This window comes from Hermetia illucens, chromosome 6 (assembly GCF_905115235.1).
Source record: "Hermetia illucens chromosome 6, iHerIll2.2.curated.20191125, whole genome shotgun sequence".
NCBI classification, from domain to species: Eukaryota; Metazoa; Arthropoda; class Insecta; order Diptera; family Stratiomyidae; genus Hermetia; species Hermetia illucens.
Genome location: NC_051854.1, coordinates 74,937,128 through 74,957,761, shown reverse-complemented (window position 1 = coordinate 74,957,761; position 20,634 = coordinate 74,937,128). Strand labels below are relative to the sequence as shown.

The 20,634-nt window shown below is 43.1% G+C and overlaps 2 protein-coding genes across 2 annotated transcripts in view; both read right to left on the bottom strand.

Moving 5' to 3' along the window:
• LOC119659880 (probable fatty acid-binding protein) overlaps positions 1–4,346 on the bottom strand; it is a 31,355-nt gene extending 27,009 nt beyond the window's left edge. Inside the window, exon 1 of the mRNA XM_038068199.1 lies at positions 4,160–4,346. Coding sequence (XP_037924127.1) covers positions 4,160–4,229 — 70 coding nt within the window. The 5' untranslated portion in view covers positions 4,230–4,346. The remainder of the gene's footprint in view (positions 1–4,159) is intronic.
• Positions 4,347–16,684: 12,338 nt separating this feature from the next.
• On the bottom strand, positions 16,685–19,764 carry LOC119660312 (probable fatty acid-binding protein). The gene is made up of 3 exons (XM_038068786.1): positions 19,608–19,764; positions 16,900–17,165; positions 16,685–16,836 (listed from the first exon to the last, which is right to left on the bottom strand). The coding sequence occupies exons 1-3, from the start codon at positions 19,678–19,680 to the stop codon at positions 16,786–16,788; spliced, it is 390 nt and encodes a 129-aa protein (XP_037924714.1). The 5' UTR covers positions 19,681–19,764; the 3' UTR covers positions 16,685–16,785.
• Positions 19,765–20,634: the final 870 nt, after the last annotated feature.

Sequence of the window (20,634 nt, the reverse complement as noted above, 5' to 3'; positions counted from 1 at the left end):
AAGGTTAACGTAATGAATAAAAAAAACTACCCAATAAATCGCAATCATCCACAGTCCACAGTCCACAAACTAGGACTGTAGAAATATATTCGTTGGATAGATTTTGCGCAGCAGATTTTGAACATGCAGTTTCGATAAAAACGCATTTAAAAAGTAGAATGCGATTTTCAACCATAAAATTTTAACTGACCATTAATCTCCTATACCTAGTCCATAAACGTTAGGTTTCTTGAAGAAACACATGTAAAACCTTGGCTTCAATTCTTATGATTTCAGCGAAGCCATTCGAACGTCGTTTGGACCGATAAATACGCGCTTTATTACGGCGATCGGGATAAACCTGGCATGTGACATTTCACCGATTTAACACTGTAATTTCCGAACGGCTCAGAATATCAAAAAATCACTTTGTCCATATATTCTACACTATATCAAGATATAATTGATGCTCTAAAAAAAAAAAATCGATTCCTCGGATCCGACACATAGGGTGACCCCCTTAATTCGTACCATAGATACAAGTCTGCAAAAAGTTTCTGACCGATGAGTCTAATGACTTTTTTACTAAAAGTACTAGAAAGGCTAATAAATCGGTTTATAAGGGATACACACACCCCTTAGCGGCCACTTCACCATAGGCAACACGCCTACCAGAAAGCCAAATCCACGGAAACAGCACTCCATGAACTCACGGTAAAAATTGAAAAAGCGATGTCCGAAAAAGAATATGCCTTAGGCGTATTCATGGACATGGAAGGTGCCTCATTCGCGACAATTTGTGATGAGGAATTGAACCGCTGTTAATCAGTTGGATATTTCACATGCTAGAGTGGAGAAAAATTCACATATTGGTCGGCTAGAAGTATATAGAGGCGGGTTGTCCTAGGGGCTGCTCACAGTGAGAGGTCCTCTCTCCACTGTTATGGCTTTTGGTAATGGATATCCTGCTGTGGCTCCTGGAGGACAAAAAAGTCTTCGCGCAAGCATTTGCGGACAACCTAGCTGAAATAATTACAGACAAGTTTGCAGACACATTATATGACGGTTTGAATGGAACTCTGCATGAAATCCACAGTTGGTACCTCCGCAATGGATTCACGGTGAACGCTACGAAGACTGGACTAGTTATGTTCACTAGGGACGTCAGGTGTGGCAGCTATCCGCTACTGGCCTTATCAGGGGCGGAAATCCTGGTGCCGCAAACAGTTAAGTATTTAGGAGTACATTTCGTCTCCAAGTTAACGTGGAAGCTCCACATCCATTAACAATATCAGAAGTCCTGCAGATTGCTCTGGTGCTGTAAGACCTGGGGACTTTCACCAAAACGGATATACTGGATAATAAAACCCATTAAACCTTATTAAAATCGGTTTACTGTCTGTCCGTCACACGCATTTTTCTCGGAGACGGTTATAGCGATTGACACCAAATTTGGTACAAAGGTGGGAACTGTGAACGCTCACGCATATAGTGAGTTACATCCTTTTACGACGAATTTAAGGGGGGTCCCCATACATGCAAAAGGGGGGTGTAAAATTTTTTTTCATCAAATATAGTCATGTGAGGTATCAAATTAAAGGTCTCGGTTAGTACTTTTCGAAGCCGGTCTTAGTTTTGACTTTTGTTGAAAAGGTGGGGAGTGCGGGGGGTTGAAAGTGGTCATTTTTTAACGAACCCATTCTCAGAAACTACTCAACCGAAAAATCTGAAAAAAATCAGAAGGCTGCCACTATATGGTGCCCAGGCCCCGAAATACCCTCCACACCGATACCTGTTCAAATAAAGTTAATAATAGTACATTACTATAATTTTTAGTAATTGTCAGGAAAACCCTCCTTAAGTTCACCCTAGAATCACAAAATTTTGCAGCAATATAGGCTACAGTATAGAGCATGATCCTGGTGAAAATAGCACTATTACTAACAAAGTTATTCTAGGTCAAAACTGTCGCTCCTCTGCAAATTCAAGAATATGAATATCAATATCACTCGGAAGTGACTTCACATAATATATGCATATTTTACGTGCTACATGCTAATGGGACAAATGAACACTCAAATTTCTTTATAAAAGAAATACTCGTCTAGCTTCCGGTTTCTCGACTTTTTATGTATGCATGCATCGTCTGGTGGCCATGACTGAACTTTGCTAACAGGAAGTTGCTAACGAACGATTCAGAGGCTTAGTTGCCTAAGTATTACTGGAGCAATGAGTACTATGCCGACTGCGGCACTTGAAGCTATCCTAAATCTACCCCGCATTCACTTGGGGGTGAAACGTACAACATCCAACGACGCATATAGACTCGATATCATTGGAGCGTGGAAAGGCGACTATCTGGAAATTCTTTGATACACATCCGGTAGCTCTGATGCCGACCGATCATATCGTTTCTAGATTTTCATTGGCAGCAGAAGAATGTTCGTGACAAAAATGAAGGGGGCGCACCATTCGAATCTGTTCCGACAATCGAGTGGCATTATCAGCACTAAACAGCAACGACATATCAAGTCAGTAGGTGCTGCTAAAACTTGGCCGACTGAACGAAATATTCCTTGTGAATGCCGGGGCACTCAAACGTCGCTGGTAATGAGAAGGCTGACAGACTGGGTCGCCGTGGGTCTGGATCCACAATGGTGGGGCCAGAACCAGTTTTCGAATCAGGCCATCCACTGTCAAGTCTATTCTGAAGGGTGAAATTGCAAGGATTCATGCAGCCGAGTGGAGGAATTTGAACTTTTGCCGGTAGGCGAAAATCCTTGTGGAGGAGCCTAGGGCCACTAGAGCGGAATTTTTGTTGTCCCTAAAAAAGTGGGACATGAAAACCCTAGTGGGGCTTTTGACGGGACACTGCTTCTTAAACTACCATATGGAAGAGATTGGGGTAGTGGTTTCGGCTATGTGCAGCCAATGTGAGGAGGAGGAAGAGACGGCCCTGTACGTTTTACGCAGCTGCCCCCTCCTTAGATCTCAGACGAAACCTGGGTAAGGTTTTCTTCAATGAAGAATCTGCACACTCTGCTCTGGAGAATGTTCTCAGATTCGATAAAGTTTGCTAACGTCGTAGGCGGGAAGCCATTAAATAGGCGTTTTAGGGGGATAGTACAATGGGCCTAACAATGATCTGAGTGCTCAGAGCTGCGGCTCCCCCAAGTAAATCAAACGACACGTCGATGTGAGTCAAGATACTGACCCATCACCAAAACGGCCACTATATTATTAATTTAGTTTCCGAATAGTTGGCAAGAATTGATTCCCATTGTCGTCTTTGTAATCGAAGGCATGCCATCCACTAATAAATATTCATTGAATTCTTCTGTGTATCAATTACGGGAGATCACCCTTCAAACGAACTGTGAACAACTCAAATATTGTCGCTCAAAATAGCTTCCAATGTACATTTGGGGAGGCTTCCGTGTCTGTTGTTGCGGAGGAAAGTTACTGACCGGGCCCACATCGTATGATTTCCATTCACACCACTGCGAAATGAGTAACTTCCCCTCGTTTGGATGCCGACTGGATTATTCACTTTGAATAAATTAAAAGCGACGATGAATTGAGTCACACGGCTTAATACCCAAGGGTCTTCCTCCTATAAGGGAACCTCGGATAAATCGACAAAACATGTGATCCCTGCGTCCGAAGGTTGATGGTAAAAAACTTCCTTGGAACGCCGGCCGGCATGGGTAATTGCTTCGCTAAGTAGTGCGCACGTCTTGGGCCGCACAACGGAAATTCTCACGTGAAAGTGTTTGTCAATAGATCAATTTCGACGTCGTTCGACGCGAGTTAATTTTAAAGCGGCCAATGTCCACGGAACCAGACAAGAAGTTGTTATTCAATCAACCGCCTCAACTCGGAGCCGAAAACGGCGCGAAAAACCGGCAAAATCGACCTTTGGTTCCAAACCATTTCTTGCATGCAAGGTCCCAGCCACGTTTCCCCGAGCGCAAACTGGATGCTGAGGTTAGAGATGATTCTGAATTAACGGATTAACCGCTTGGGAGGGAATGGATTACATCAAATCCCTGCTTTCTTGGCAATGCGAATTGAGTGCACTCCCAGCGCGTGTTCGCCAAAACTCTTTCCAGGTTTTCGGGAGTCATTGAACTGCTGGTTCCCACCAGAATGAAGCAAAATGGAATTTGTGCAGACTTACCGAGCGCCTTCATGTATTCATCGAAGTTTTCAGATTTGTCCAATTTATATTTCTTTCCTTCCCAAGCCATTTTTTAGCACTTTTTTTTGCGAGGACCGGTAGCGAGCGACACGAAAAACAAACCACACTCGATTTAGGTTGCACAGACACTGCCGTGAGACTGGTGACGGATTGAAAATCGCCGCAGAACCGGCGAGTTTTTATAGTTCTCTCTTGGAGAGATTAGAAAGCGAAAATGGGATAGAAGATACTTTTGCCGCTGTAGTGGACAGAGAGAGGATGTTTGCAGACGAAGTGCAGTTGTTTGCAGTGAGCGGCGGGCCTGGTTTTCTCATTGGAAAATGCAGCAAGCTTATCGTTCCAATAAGACATACAGTAGCAGTTGTAATGAATTTTACACCAGAATTCAGTTCAGATTTCACGTCTTTAGGAATATTAAGCATTAATGGGAGAAAATCTGGTCTTGATATGGAGCAAATTCACTTAAATGCTAGTTTTAAATGCGAACAGCGGAAAATGAATGCAAAACACTAGAACTACCACATTTAAGTGAATTTGCTCCATATCAAGACCAGATTTTCTCCCATTTAATGTTTAATATTCCTAAATTTTTCATGATAACGCTCATGATTATTAGATGTCATTTGAAAGTTAACGAGGAAACTTTTATCAATTTCGCAGGTTCGTAAGTTTAAAATACCGTTACAATAATGTATACTGAAATTTAGATAAAAAATCGATTTTGAATTTCTTTAAAATTTAAACAGTTACGTCTTCGAAGTGAAAATGATCGTTATAATTCAAAAAATATCCATTTATAAGAAATGTTATGTAGTTTCCAAAAATGGTATAAAATCCGGGATTAAATGATTGAGGGAATGGAAAATTGCGATTTTTTTGGGAGAGTCCACCTTTTTGACACTATTTACGAAAACTGCTATATCTATGTAACGGTAAAATGTAGAATCCCCATTCTATTGAGGCTACCCGAAGCGCAGCACTACGCCGCCTTACAATCTTCGACTCCCTAAGCAGTCGTTGCATCCTGATCGACACGGGCGCTGGGATGTCGGTTCTCGCTGTACCCCGTCTGAACACCCTTATTCCGCAAAACTTGCGTTTAGTGGCTGCGAACTCATCTCTCATCAGCACCTGTGGCTATAGGTGGGTGTGAGTCTCGGATTCCGTCGAACGTTTTCGTGGCGCTTCATTTTAGCAGACACCAGCATCCCCATATTAGGTGCGACTTCCTGTGTCACTATGGGTTCCTGGTTGATTTGCAGAACAGGCCATTAAGGGCGTCATCCCGTGTATCGGATCCGAGGAATCGAATTTTTTTTTGGTATCGATTGTATCTAGATGTAGTGTAGAATATATGGACAAAGTGATTTTTTGATATTCGGAGTCGTTCGGAAATTATAGTGTTAAACAGGTAATAAGTCACATGACAGATTTATGACGATCGCCGTCATAGAACGCGTATTTATCGGTCTGAATTATGTTCGAATGACTGAAGAAATAATAATAATAATAATCGTTGGCGCAACAATTATTATTCTGTTAAGGGAAAGTCGCACCGCGTCCTTGAAGAACTATTGTGCCCCTTTTACTGGTTATAGTGTACCTATTGATCATAGTATCTCAAGCAGGCCTGTAACCGTTAGGAACTTTAGTATGTTCCCCACTTCCAGATGTTTCAGCTTTGCATCTGGTATTAAATGTTCTCCCAGATGTATCGACCTACTTTGCACAAGTGCCGGACACTGTCCCAGGACGTGCATAGAGGTTTCGTCCTCCTCCTCACAAAACTTGCAGGCAGTGTCCGTAGATATCCCTAGCTTCCCTAGGTGATAGTTCAGCCGACAATGACCAGTGAGAATTTTTGGTGAGGTTTAAGATCCTTTGTACGCATGGGTTCGTATCCCCCAATAAGCACTCTGGACTGCTGAATCCCTGTTAGGCCCGCCCAATATAGTTCCCTCAACCGTTTCTCTTCGTTTCTTAGATTCATAGCCATGAAACCGTTTCCGATTCCACAGAAGGGTTCTGGCCCGTGTAAAGGCATCCCTGCTCCCTTCTTGGCTAGTTCATCCGCTGCCTCGTTGCCTTCCAACCCAGCATGGCCTGGAACCCAAAGTATCCAGACCTTGTTGGACGAGCCGAGTGTATTCAGTCTCTCAAGGCATTCCCATACCAGCTTAGAGTTCACCTGGTTGGACCTAAGTGTCTTGATCGTTGCTTGGCTATCGGTGAGAATAGCTATGTTCTGCCCCCTGTAGTTCCTCTGCATATTAAAGGAGGCACATTTGTCTATGGCGTAAATTTCCGCCTGGAATATGCTAGTGCCCATTGGCTCAAAGTACATTTTCCTTGGACCAATGACACCGGCACCCGCTCCCTCTGCTGTGAGGGATCCGTCAGTGTACCAAGTAATCATTGAATATTGATCTCCGTGCCTGCGTATCTGTATGTGCAGATGGAGAGGGGTTAATCCCAGAAGGAACTCCAGGGATGCCGTTGGGCATGTCCTCATTGCCCCACTGATACACACGCAAGCCAGCCTTTGGAGCTTATGTAATTCCTTGGCTTGTGTGCTGAGTTGGGTTCTTTCTGCCCAGATTACCGCTCCATAGGTAATCATTGGCCTTACTATTGCAGTGCATATCCAAAGTAGTATCTTCGGGCTGCAACCCCATTTTTTTCCTGCTATGGATCTGCAAGTCATCAGAGCCCTCGTGTCTTTCCGACAAGTGTTTCCGACATGTGTCTTCCAGAGTAATTTTTGGTCTAGCGTGATTCCCAAATATTTGACCTCTGTTTCTCGTTTCATCTCCATATCATGTAATATTATGGCTTTCAGGTGATCCAGCTTACGCCTCCTAGTGAATGGTACTATGGTGGTTTTGGTTGGGTTGATCCGCTTTCCCACCTTCCTGCACCAGGCACTAGTAACCCTTAATCCAGTTTGGATTCTATCACATAGGGTATCTTCATATTTGCCCCTACAGATTAGAACAATGTCGTCCGCGTAGCCCTGGACTTGTATTCCAGTATTAGTTAACACGTCCAGGAGTTCATCTACTACCATACTCCACATCAGCGGCGATAGTACTCCACCCTGTGGACAGAATGGCGCAACAATCCATATTGGATCAGAGCCTTGAAGTGTATTAGAGTACTTCATTCAAGACCGTAACGGTACACTACAGTACACTGTAGGGGGCAATATGATCAGCACTGCACTGAGTGAAGAAACCTAAAGTTTATGGACTAGTTATAGCAGATTAATGATCAGTTGAGATTTTATTGGTAAAACTCATATTTTTAAATGCGTTTTTCTCGAAACTGCATATTGAAAATCGGCTGCCACCATCTACCTAACAGGATTCTTTGAAATTTTCACCACTTATTCAGAACATATCTCCACGGTCCGCGAATTACTATAATTGCGATTCATTGGGTAGTTTTTTTTATCTATTAAAGAAGCCTTGAAAAACACCAAAATTCACACGGCCCCAAAAATTTAGTTTTTAATATTTTTTAATAATCCTAGTTCGCGGATTGTAGTTAAGTCTACACGTTAAAAAGCCGTTTACTTTTTTTTCTTTAAAATGATCGCAGCGTCTTGCAGCGAGGCAGCAGAAAAACACCTTTTTTTTGAAGATGGGTGTATAAATTTCTCTGTATTTCAATAATTAACTATGTTATTGGGCTGGAAAAATTACTACTGCTCAAATTCGTATCTGTATCTTTATCAAGTTCTTCACAAAAAATTTTTGAAAAAAAGCGAAAAACCAATACCACCGGCTCTCCAATCTTTTCAAAGGTGCATCCTCTTTCACCTAAGAAGCTTGCTATTGCGAAGAGGGGAATTTGGAAATTTGATGAAACAGGGTATCTGCAGACTATCAAATAGTTGTTGCTCTCCGCTTCCCTGAGCCAAACGGCGAATGGGGGCTATGCTGAGATTATAGGCGTTTGATCACTCATTAATTGCCGCGTTTTTACGACTTCGGATCTAGTCAAGGCGTACCACCAAATCCTTGTAGCTCCCAAAGACATTCCGAAGGCGATTATTTGTACACCTTTCGGACTCTTCAAGTTCACTAGGATAACTTTCGGCTTGTGCAATGCTGCGTAGACTTACCAGAGGTTCATCCACTCTGTTTTACAAAACTTCAACTTTTGTTTCGTATATATGGATGAGGTTTTGGTCGCTTCCGCTTTCGAATCTGAGCACTTAGAAAATCTTGAGTGCATTTTTCAAGGTCTCCTTGAGACTGGACTTGCCTTAAACCTTGAAAAACTCCGATTTCTACAGAAGCAGGTGACTTTTCTCGGCCACTTAGTTACTCCTGACAGTATCCAGCCTGACCCAGACCAGATTGAGGCGATTGAGAGTTTCCCGCTACCAACCACGGTGAAGAATCTGCGAAGGTTCTTGGGCATGCTAAATTTCTATCGTCATTTCTTGTCCAGGACCGCTCATCACCAAGCGATCTTATACGCCTACTTGTCTGGGCCCAAAACTGAAGGTTCCCGCGAGGTTGCGTGGTCTGCTGAAGCAGTCAGTGCGGAGGGTAGATTTTGGGCTATGGTAGCAGCCGATTTTCAACATGCAGTTTCGAGAAAAACGCATTTAAAAAGTAGAATGCGATTTCTACCCATAAAACCTTAATTGACCATTAATCTACTATACCTAGTCCATAAACCTTAGGTTTCTTCAAGAAACACATGTACAGCCTTGGCTTCAATTCTTGTCCTTTTAGCGAAGTCATTCGAACGTCATTCGGACCGATAAATACGAGCTTCATTACGGCGATCGACATAAATCTGACATGTGCCTTAACATGTGTTTAACACTATAATTTCCGAACGACTCCGAATATCAAAAAATCACTTTGCCCATATATTCTATATTATATCTAAATATAATTGATGCAAAAAAAAATCCATTCCGCGGATCCGACACACGGGATGACCCTCTTAACATCATTATCGCTGAAATCTCTGGAGTGCAACTTGTCTCTCAGTGTCACATTCGAGAAGAGGCGCTAAGCGTGCACTTTGTTGCGGTCAACTTATGATACAATGCGAGATTAATGGTATGAGGAGAAATGTCATAGTTGCCTCTCCGTACTTACCCTTTGGTGCTTTATATCCTCCACCGACCCAAGAACTAAGGGTTCTGGAAGTGTATGCAGAATCAAGTGGCCTTGAACTTTTAATAGGTTGTGATGTGAACACTCAACATATTTGATGGGGCAGTAGCAAATGCAATCCTAGAGGAGAGAATCTGGGCTGATGAGGCCAAGTAGAAGTGAAGTAATGGGCCAAACAATTTGCACTTCAAAGTTTTTAGAGTTGAATAGAAACAGGCGAGTGCTAGATGGAGTCTCCCTCTCAGATCACCATTACTTAGAATTTAGACTGACTGCTGCAGGCGGGCCCAAAGTTGAGCTCCATAGACGACTAAGGACTCCTTTGGCGATTGAAAATCAACTGAAAACTCTGAATCGCACACTTTTAGAGGGCTTTGAAAAGGCTTGTCCTATTTCTCGAGGCTAACGTGGTAAAACAGTTTCATGTTTGAACCGAGAATTGCAAAGATTCTGAAAATCAACCGGACGACTTCTAAATCGTGCTTGCAAAAGCAATAAGAATGAAGACTGTTAACTCCCGGAACTAATAACGTGAATGTAGGAGGCCAGGTTGGACTCTCTTAGAAAACCGGATGGTACTTTCACGAATTCCAGAGTTAAGTCTATACAGACTCTCTTGGCAGTACGCCAACCGGAAGAACAGGTCACAGAAGTGGGAGGAAAAGAATAGGCGGTTTCTGCAAACCTTTCAACGCGAAGGTGTTGCAAGGGGAATTGGGACACTGCGAGAGCGGTTGTTACCAATGAAAAGGCGAGAACTGCTATACTATCACTTGAACACTTCAAAGCACCAGGTATGAATGGTATCTACCCAGCGATGCTAAAGAAGGGTATAGAGCACTTCTAAGAAATGCTCTGGGCTACGTGCCTCCCTTTTGGCAGAAGGTTAAGGAGGTTTTCACATCTAAGCCTGGGAAAGATGACTATTCAAATCCAAAGTACTTCAGGCAGATTAGCTTAACATCATTTTCGCTGAAATGTCTGGAGAGGAACCAGTCTTTCACTGTCAGATTCGAGAGAAGACGCTAAGCTTGCATCCACTAAAAGAAAACCAATAAGCTCACCAACGTGGAAAGTCCTGTGAGTCTGCTCTTCACTCTTCGATTTCAAAGATAGAGGACGCAGCTTTGAATAATGAGTACGTGATGGGGGTGTCCGTGGACATTGAAGGGGCATTTCACTGTGCGGCCTTCCAAAAGCTCTGTGATGCTGCCAGAGAGCATGGTGTTGATGAAAGTTTAATTAAGTGAAACTATGCTATGGTAACCCATAGATTGTTGTGCGCTGATCGCTACCTAACAACGGAAGGGACGAAAGGTTGCGCTCAAGAAGTGACGATCTGTGGAGTATGTTAACGACTCACTACTATGCGAACTTCAAAATCTGCTAATACACGTTCAAGTTTATGCGGATGACGTGGCTGTACTAGTTGTTGGTCGAGATCTCGCTAGGATCTGTAGAAATGCACAACGCGTCGGTGACTTGATTGACAATTGATGCCTAAGGCATGGAGTTTCAGTAACTCCAAACAAAATCACAATGGTATTATTTACAAAAAGGAGAAAATTAAATGGTCTTTGCTTTTCAGCGATGAAGAGTACAACCCTTCAACTCTCCGAAGAAATGAAATATCTGAGAGTTATTCTAGAAAAGCTTCTTTGGAACATACATGTAGAGGTCAAGATTGTAGGAGCTCTAACAGCTTATGGGCTGTGTAGGCGGACCTTTCCCTCGACAGGGGGACTTAGGCCTCAGGTAGTGATGTCGATATATGTTGCTATCATTAGGCCGTTAATCGCTTATACATGTGTAGTGTGGTGCGTTAAGGTGAAACAAAAGTGTTTTTGCTGCAAAACTAGCCACACTGCGAAGAACTGTGTGTCTCAGTATCACTGATACCATGAGCAGCACTGAATGCATTATTCAATTTGCAGCTCTTGGATTTGTTTATTCAAAGCACTGCAATGAGAGCAGCTCATATACTAATTATATAAGATCTATGGGGAAACAATGGGTATTGGAGCACAGAGCATTGAAAGAGTTATTGCCAGAACTGAATCCAGTTTTGGCAATGCCTTTTGATTCTCCAATACATCTGTTGATCGAACGCCGCCACCTCTCAGCCTTGATGAATGTCAGAACATATAGGGGGGCCAATATAGACTCGGATCACTATCTCGTTGGCATGGTGCTCCGAGCTCGAATAACAATACCACCTAGAATCCCCTCCGACAATCAGGTGAGAGTGAACACTGAAGCCATCCACAACACAACCCTCCGCGACACCTATAAGAGGGAAATGGATGCCGCAATAACCGCAGTCAACAGAGGACCTGGAGATGAAGCATCAACAAATGATCTTCACAATCACCTGAAGAACGTTATCATGAATACGGCCACAAACATACTTGGCCCCAGCCGCAAAAGGAGTCGGAACGGCTGGTTTGACGATGAATGTAAGCTAGCAACGGAACGGAAGAATGCCGCATACCGAGTAATGTTACATTCTCAAAGAACGCGGGCACGCGGAGAGACTTATAACGAACTCCGTCGAGCGGAGAAGCGACTTCACAGACGGAAAAAGGAAGCCTGGGAGAACCAACAAGTCTGTGAACTAGAAAAGTACAGGGAGCAACTGCACCAGGCGCGGAAGTTTTACCAACAAGTCAGCAGGATGAAACCTTATACACCTCGATGCTCATCCTGCCGAGACAAAGAGGGAAATCTGATTTCCGACAGAATGGGCATATTGGAGCGATGGGTTGAGTACTTTGATGAGCTACTGAACAACCAGAACATCGGCGAGTTGGAGGTCCCGCCAACTGAAGACGACGGACAAATACTGCCACCACCAAGTTGCAATTCATCGGCTAAAAAATCATAAGTCGGCAGGAGCCGATGGAATTACAGCCGAATTGGTTAAATATGGAGGCGACCAGTTGCACCAAGTGGCTCATCAACTTGTGCTGAAGGTATGGGACAGCGAATCAATGCCTGACGATTGGCAATGAGGCATTATCTGTCTCATACATAAAAAGGGAGATATCACACAGTGCAGCAACTATAGAGGTATCACGTTGCTGAGTACCATCTATAAGATATTCTCCACTATCTTGCTAGGCCGGATAGCCCCATACGCTCAGAACATCATTGGCCCATACCAAAGAGGCTTCACTCCAGGCAAATCAGCAACAGATCAGATTTTCTCTGTGCGGCAAGCGATGGGAAAACTGTTGGAATATGGACAACAGTTGCACCATCTGTTCATCGACTTTAAAGCCGCCTATGATAGCGTAGCCAGGGTAAAACTATACATGGCCATGAGAGAATTCTGTATCCCGACGAAATTAATAAGACTGACTAGGCTGACCCTGACCAATGTGCGAGGGCAGATAAAAGCAGCAGGGGCACTCTCAAGACCATTCGACATCAACAACGGTCTACGACAAGGGGATGCGCTATCATGCTCTTTAACCTGGCCCTCGAGAAAGTGATCCGTGATGCCGAGGTAAATGCAAGAGGTACGATCCTCTTCAAGTCCACCCAACCACTGGCCTATGCTGACGATATCGACATCATGGGAAGAACCACCCGAGATGTACAAACTGCCTTCATCCAGATCGAGCAGGCGGCGCGAGATCTTGGGCTGCACATCAATGAAGGCAAGACAAAATATATGGTGGCAACGTCAGCACCGAAGACGAATCAACCAACAACATCAAACCGCACTGGTCAAACACGAAGAAGAATATGGATAGGAGAATACAACTTTGAGACCGTTGACAATTTCTCCTATCTAGGGTCGAAAATCACAACCGATAACAACTACGATGATGAAATCCGCGCACGGTTGTTGTCAGCCAACAGAGCCTATTTCAGCTTACAAAGACTGTTCCGCTCGAAACGTCTCACCATAGGGTCAAAGCTCTTACTGTACAAGACTATGATCTTGCCAGTCCTCATGTATTCCTCGGAGACTTGGGTTCTTAGCAAGAAAAATTGCGAACTCTTGGCCGCGTTCGAGAGAAGAATCCTTCGAAGAATTTTTGGCCGCCTACATGAGGATGGACGATTCCGTAGCCTACACAATGACGAAATATATGAGCGATACCATGACCGTCCGGTTGTGGATAAAATCCGGCTCAATAGGTTACGGTGGGCTAATCCGTATCCGTATGGATGAGGATGATCCCACCCGGAAAGTCTATAAGGGCAATATCTATGGTAGAAAAAGAAGACGAGGTAGACTCTGCCTAAGATGGAGCGATGGCGTGGGTCAGGACGCCAGACAGCTGTTAGGGATATCGAATTGGTGGACCTCGGCGCAAAACCGGGATGTCTGGAGTTCCTTATTAAGGCAGGCTTAGACCGGATACCGGTTGTTGCGCCGTTGATGATGATGAATACATCTGTTTGGTAGAAGATATAAAATTATCTTGAAACGAAGAGAAAACTGGGACGAACCAGAAAAATGTGTGTCAGGAAATACAGACGTCTTCTTTCTGGGTTCTGGAGCAGGAGTCTACCTCTTGAATAAAAAGGAGAAGTCGGTTTTTCCCTTGGGACAATATATTGTATAACGGTCCTTCAACCTGAATGATTGACGAACGGTTAAAGGGCAGGCGCTAGCGGACTGCTCAAGCTGTATTGAGGGCTTGAGCAGTCCTTCGATCACTTCAGTCCAGGATGTTTTAACAAAAGAGGGTTCAATTTCCCCCATCACCCTAAACAAACCAGTCACCCTAAACAAACCTGTCAGAACAAAACAAACATATTGCGAAGTTTATCCTGTCGAAAAGCAGGAATACGCAGGGCATTCTGACAGGTCATAATTCACAAACAGGGCATATGTTCAGAATAGGAATTCTCCTAGATGATGCGTGTTCATCCTATAATGAGGAAGCGGAATTCGTGGAACATTTTCTATGTGAACGTCATGGAAATGTAACGGAAATTCTGCGATACATAAACGAATCTGGCATATTCCATTAGACGGGGAAATCGATAAAAATGGACCACTAGGGTCTGAGTGCTAAGACTCTTTCCTCTCCCCCATCTCAAACACAAACACCGTAACTGGAAGGATAGGTATTGTCATACAAAACCTATTAATCGGCTTCGATAGTCTTGGCTGCAATGCCGGCCGGACTCCTTTTGCGTCGAAGAATTGAAATTGTCAGAGGACCATTCTCGCTTTGGTTTGCCCTTAGCCTCGGATGCTCCGCTCCTTTGGCCTCAATCTTGGAGCAACGGGTTGTGATTTGCTCGAAGGCGTTTAGCCTGTAGGCATAGTTTTTCCCGAAGGCGGTTTGCCTGGAGGCTGTTCTCTGTCTGAAGATATATGCTTACCCATAGGCAAGACTTTAGCTTCAGCAGGTGTCACTGACTGGAGCGCAGGATTAGGAGTGCTGACAAAAGAGGCCCGCTTCGACTCGTCCGTTAATCACTGGTCCCCAATTGAATGAGCGGAGAATCTGAGTTTAGACTCAGTCTCCATTGGTGAGGTCGGAGTTGCTCCTTCACTCAAAGTTTGATTGTCAAGAGGGAAACTCATTTTTGGTTTTTGTTTTCTGCGAAAGTAAATCGACCTCGTTAGAGTCCTTTTTTCCCCGAGATAAAGCTAGTTGAGCCTGGTACCCAGAGTTCCAACCATTCAGCCCTCGGCACGGTAGTCACACCTTGGCTTGGGGTTCTGATTATCACATAGCTTTATGTGTTATCTCGGGATCCTCTCCAGAGGATTCAGAGAGGCCTCACCACGATAATCGCCGAAAGAGAAGGACACATTTAGTCAAGAAACTGATGTTAATGGGTTTATATATCCTGCACAAACCCTTCGCAGACAACAGTTTTCTCATAACGAATTGACCAGACCAAAAAACACAAGTGCCCGATCCTTCTGGCATAAGGCTGATAAAATAAATTACATTTTTGCCTCCTCCGCCTTTATGTAAACAAAAAGATGAGGGGCAGGGGGTAATACACGGAGCTTTAAATTGTTTTTTTTTTTAATATTAATGGGATGATGTATTGTTGCCAAGTGGTATATTTTATGCTATGCGTAAGTGAGAGATACCCTTAGTGTGTGGGGCAACACATAGGGCACTCATACATTGCACGAGGTACCAGGAAGCGACAGAATCAAATGTTACAAGTAAGGCTTTGATAAATGACTCATTCTTGTACTCTATTACTTTCAGAAATATCTATCGGAACAACGGGACCTTGATGAGAGGCGTTAAATTGTCCTACATTAAGGTACTGACGCAAAGAGTCACAGGAGAAACAAAGGTGTCATATAGGAAAGAAGACAAAATTGAAAAACCCGATAGAAGAGGCTTTTTGAGATGTCAGCAGACGGTTAATAAGGAAGAAACTGTTCGCCAAAGAAACCTAAGTGGGCGAAACTATTCGTGAAAGCCAGTAATCAGAAGCCTGAGCACTAGAAGAGAAAAGGAAAACAAGAACCGTCTACTAATATTTCCGAGAAAGAAGACATGCGCTACGCTGATATCCTTTGAGATTGGTCTGAACATCGAAGTCGATGGTAAACGACCAAAAGGCAGGCCTAAACAACGGTGGCTTGATACGCTGGATGGGGATTTAAAAGCCTCGAGATTGCACCAAGATCGGGCATTCGGTAGCGCCAAATGGCGAAACCGATCACGACGAGCCGACCCCGCTTGTGAACGGGACAAAGGCTGAAGAAAAAGAAGAAAAAGAGGTTGAGGTATTATAAAAAAAAAATGAAATTTGGAGATAACTATAGAATGCAAGCTAAGGAGTTAGATGCGGTTACTTCTCGGAAAAATATCGGCGCTGGACTTTACGCGTAGTTTGGCCTCAATAGTGTGGGATATAAGGAAGGCCCATGGGGGCACATAGATTGGTATTATTAACTTGTTGAAATCAGCGCATAAACTGATCGCTTCAGGAAAGGCTGGGTGACATGCAGGCTTAAGAAGCAAGTATCTTTGAAGAGATGATACCTCGAATTGGATTGCTTTACAACAGTATGCATCATCTATCAAGGTAAGTAAAAAAGTGCGGGAAGTGTGAAGAAGAGGGACCCGGACACCGGAAATCAGCGCGTAATAAGAATTGACAGATGAGTGAGAGATGGGAGGTTATTGATTGATAATGATTATGGTTCCATAGATAAAGACAGGTTAGGCTACCTAAAATTGATTTATCGGAAATTGAATGGGTCCAGCTTCTAAGTAAGTATGACAGGTTCAATGGACAGATGGCAGGTATCAATCTTCACATAAGGGAACGTGAATTGGATGGGGAAATACCGCGATCAGAAAGTTTAAAGGAAGTAAGGGGTAAGGTGCGGTCGAGTTTAATAAATGATAATGAGGACGCTTTATATTAAAAATTTATTGTGGATTTTTTAATCTCCCAATGAGATACGATTAACAATTTTCACTTAAATGCTGCTGCACCATCGAACTTAACCGTTTAAATGGCCTTATAATATCTTACGCCTGTCACACCGTTGAAGGTATAGGTCTGTAATGAAAACGAATAAAATCTTAGATGATTTCAGGTAAATACAATTAAATTTAAACTTACCGAAACCATTTCAGTGTTGGTAAATTCACGAATAACTTTTCCTGGCTTATCACCTTTCTGCTCCATGACTAGTTTGTTGGGAGTTTCGAAGTTGACAACAGTTCTGATTTTCTGTCCACCATAGATGTCTATATCGAATTCTACTCCAGGTTTGAACTTCATAACGCTCCCTGTGGTAGATATATATTCGTATTCGTCTCCATTTTTCACCAAGCTAGCAGGTGCGTTTCCATCGGTACCAGATTGACGATTCTCTGTACTAATTCCTGCAAAGAGGACCGCGATTTAGTAGTGAATAAATATATTGTTGGGAAAACCTTTTTGGAAATAATAAATGACGACCATCGAAATTTGAAGTATTGACAGTTATCAAAGGATATTTGGTGTGGTGATACTTTATTCAAAGATTGGTGGACGCTAGTAAGGCCTTCCGAATACAACTTAGTATTTTAACAAAATTCTGAATATTTTCGAGACCCTAAAAAGGACACTAGTTCCGCGCTCAGATTCGCTTGGTGATATACCCTCAAACTTTTCCGCCAGTTTTCTTCATTTACGAAAAATTGGCAGATTGGGTTTCGCCCGATCAAGGGGCGCGATAATAATAATCCCCATATCTTTAATAGATTCGGTTTCATATATTTCCATATTATTCCGAGATTTAATCTTGGGGCATCTAATCAAATCGACAATAATCTCATGGTCGCCTGCCTTCGGTCCCGTAACTTCAATACGGATCGTTTTCGCGACTCGTCCTTGATCAGCAGTGGGACAATTTTTTTTCATGCGCAAACAATACTGACTCTAAAGAAGAACATTCGAAATATTGATGAACACTGAGCCGCAACAAACAATGTTTTTATCCCTGGTGTGGATGAAGTTGTCGGTCACATGCCGGAAGGACGTTGCAGGACCAGGCTGACTGTGGGCGCGAGGTAGCAGATCGATGAAGATAGGGATGTGAGAACTCTATTAATTGCTGCAATTTGGAGATGAATGTGGCGTCTTGGAACTTCCTTACCGTCAAAAAGTACGGGAATGTGCAGGGTAGAACACGTCGTGACAAAGGGAATTCTACCGTTGCGTTTGTGAGGGAGGCAGAAGTTGCTGGAGATAATAACAATGAACGAGTTTACAGGTGGTTGTAGGTGAGGGACGGTAACGGTAGCCTTCTTGTGCAAGATGACGAGCAATTGAAAAGGTATACGGAGCACTTGACGATGATTCTCAATCGTATAAGATCCGGTGGAGTTTCACCTGTTGTGGATGAAATGGCAAGCTGCGGCAAAATGAAAGCATGGTTGTTACTTACTCTCAGTCGTATATCTTAGGAATCTTAGGTCTCTACCAAGGAGTTGGAGAAAGGGATGATTGTTAAGATTCCGAAAAAATGTGCCTGCCTTCAATGTGATAACTAGAGAACTTGGAACGCATCGAGGAACAACTCGAAATCTTGATTGACAGAGAGCAGGCTGGTGTTCGCTATCCACTTACTCTTCGTAAATTTCGAGGAATTTTTTTTTTAGTGCGAACATGAAGTATATTCTGAATGGACTAGGCAAGATAGGATCCGGAAAAACCAATACAGCTACAACGAGACAAAATTTAGGTCGAATTTGAACTTATCTCCCTCTGTGTTTGATGTATGGCCTCACGGTAGGCTATGGCACGGTGGACCTGCTAACCTCGATACTCCTGGGAATCAAACAAATTAGCAAATCAAACAACAAGTAAATGGGACCCCGTACCGCACACTAACTGGCCCAACAGACGAAGGCACTTCTCTGTAGCACTAAGAGCCAGGTGACCACACCAAAGAGGGAAGATGTTGGGAGGTCAGACAGTTGGACTAAGGGGGAACATTGGCCTACTGCGAAGACCAGAACCAAGATCCGGGCTCAGGAACGAGCAAAGGTACGTCTGAGGTCACCATATCAGACGTTAAGAGGGGGGCAGGTCTCAGTGACGCAGGTGATAAATGGTATTTGCGCTATCTGAAGGACGGCCTGAAAACAGAGGAGGTCCTTAAGAAATCTCAGGGCAGACCTAAGCTTTCAGTACCAGTGCGAAGAAAATGAGCAGCAGCGGAAATCAGCCCCTAAGAGGAAGATAGTCCCAAGAGATCTAATCCCGAGGTCAAGAGATTGGAAATCTTAAGGAGGTCAAATCTGACCAGGTGGCGCTAGCTATGTTAATGTGGTAAAGGGCGTTCAGCTGGCCATACTTGCGAAAGTATTTCCCCCAGGTAGGTGACTTGCGCCTTGGGATGCGACAGTCTTATTTGAGGATTTGAAATTTTGCAACCTTCTGCAATTGCAGTAACACAACCGTGTCTCTTCACGAATCTGTCGACCCAGAGTTAATATACACATTGCCTAGTACATTCGAAGATCATTCTGGCCAATATTATATTGTTTGAAGAAAGCGGTATATATATATATTGTGGTCGAGATCAGCAAATACAATTTAGGACAAAGTGCAGGGATATAGGGTCGATAAGTGTGATCTCAGGAGTCCTAATTTTATGTGTTCTGTTACCCAAGCATTTCCAGTGAGCATTGTGTGATCTATATTTTGATTGAATCCACTTTCACATAAAAAGATCATTTTTCACCACTTCTTAACCACTTCACTATTACTTTGTAACCATGCAGGTCATTCACTCTCACCGTCACTATTACTATTATTTAAAATCAAATAAAACTCACCGAGGGCTTTCAAGTATTCATCGAAGTTTTCAGACTTCTCAAATTTATATTTCTTTCCTTCCCAAGCGGCCATTTTGATAATTTTGCTGGTTGTTAATCCTTGCACCACCTTCAACGAATTGTGAACAAATTTGGCATTGCATTATATTTTATACCCAGCCTCAATGAGCTGGCGCTCTGTTCAGCGGCCAGATAAAGATACATGTATATCCATGAGTTTGCAAGAATAGGCTATCATTGAGATTGTTGGTTTTACTTTGATAATAACTGCAGCACGCACCGGCACTTTTTTGCTTCGTTTTTCAAAAATTTATGAGTAAATAAAATTCAAACGGAAATGACTTTAGCAGGACTTGCAGGTACTTATCACTGTTAAAAATGTTTTTTAGGCAAGAGGCTGACAAGTGCCCTGACGATTGTTAGTGAACGTTTTGGACCTTATAACTGTCAAAAATTACACTTTTCATGACCATCAAATATGAAAGGTATAAAAAATGATAATTTAAAAGGTAATAAAAAATGTATGACTATTTTATATACCTAATAAACTCAGATTAGAATCAACGATTACAAGGCAGTTTTTGCGGGGCTTATCTTTTACCAGGCCGTTGCTAACATCGAAAGATATCGTCGTATTTACACCAAATTTTCAATTTTATCTTTATATGCATGTGTGGTTACGATTATCGGACCGCTTATCTATTCAAGAAGCTGAATGTATCTGATTAATTCAATATGCTTGTGCATTGCATCAGACAGTATTACTTATGTACGTATATGGTTGCCATTGACCTCTAAATGAGGTCTAGCTCGTCATCCACACCCACGCGCCAACATTGTTCGTTTGATGAAATGTGCTTCTGTTCCCTCTAGGGCTCTTTGAGACGCTTGCACCCTTCCTCCGCTGTTGCATTCCTAGGTTGACCCACTCGTCGGCCTTCCTAGCATCATGGTTTCATGGTATATCCTGTGTTGAAGTGGTCACATTTTTAAAGTTTAAGTAAAATGAAAACATAGATAGATATAA

What these genes read in the sequence shown, in the direction of transcription:
- LOC119660312 (XM_038068786.1), bottom strand. Translation starts at nt 19,680, where the DNA reads ATGGCCGCTTGGGAAGGAAAGAAATATAAATTTGAGAAGTCTGAAAAC. An exon ending in TGAATACTTGAAAGCCCTCG is followed by an intron (nt 17,166 to 19,607) that starts GTGAGTTTTATT and finishes TCCTCTTTGCAG; the next exon opens with GAATTAGTACAGAGAATCGT. An exon ending in CCAACACTGAAATGGTTTCG is followed by an intron (nt 16,837 to 16,899) that starts GTAAGTTTAAAT and finishes TTTTCATTACAG; the next exon opens with ACCTATACCTTCAACGGTGT.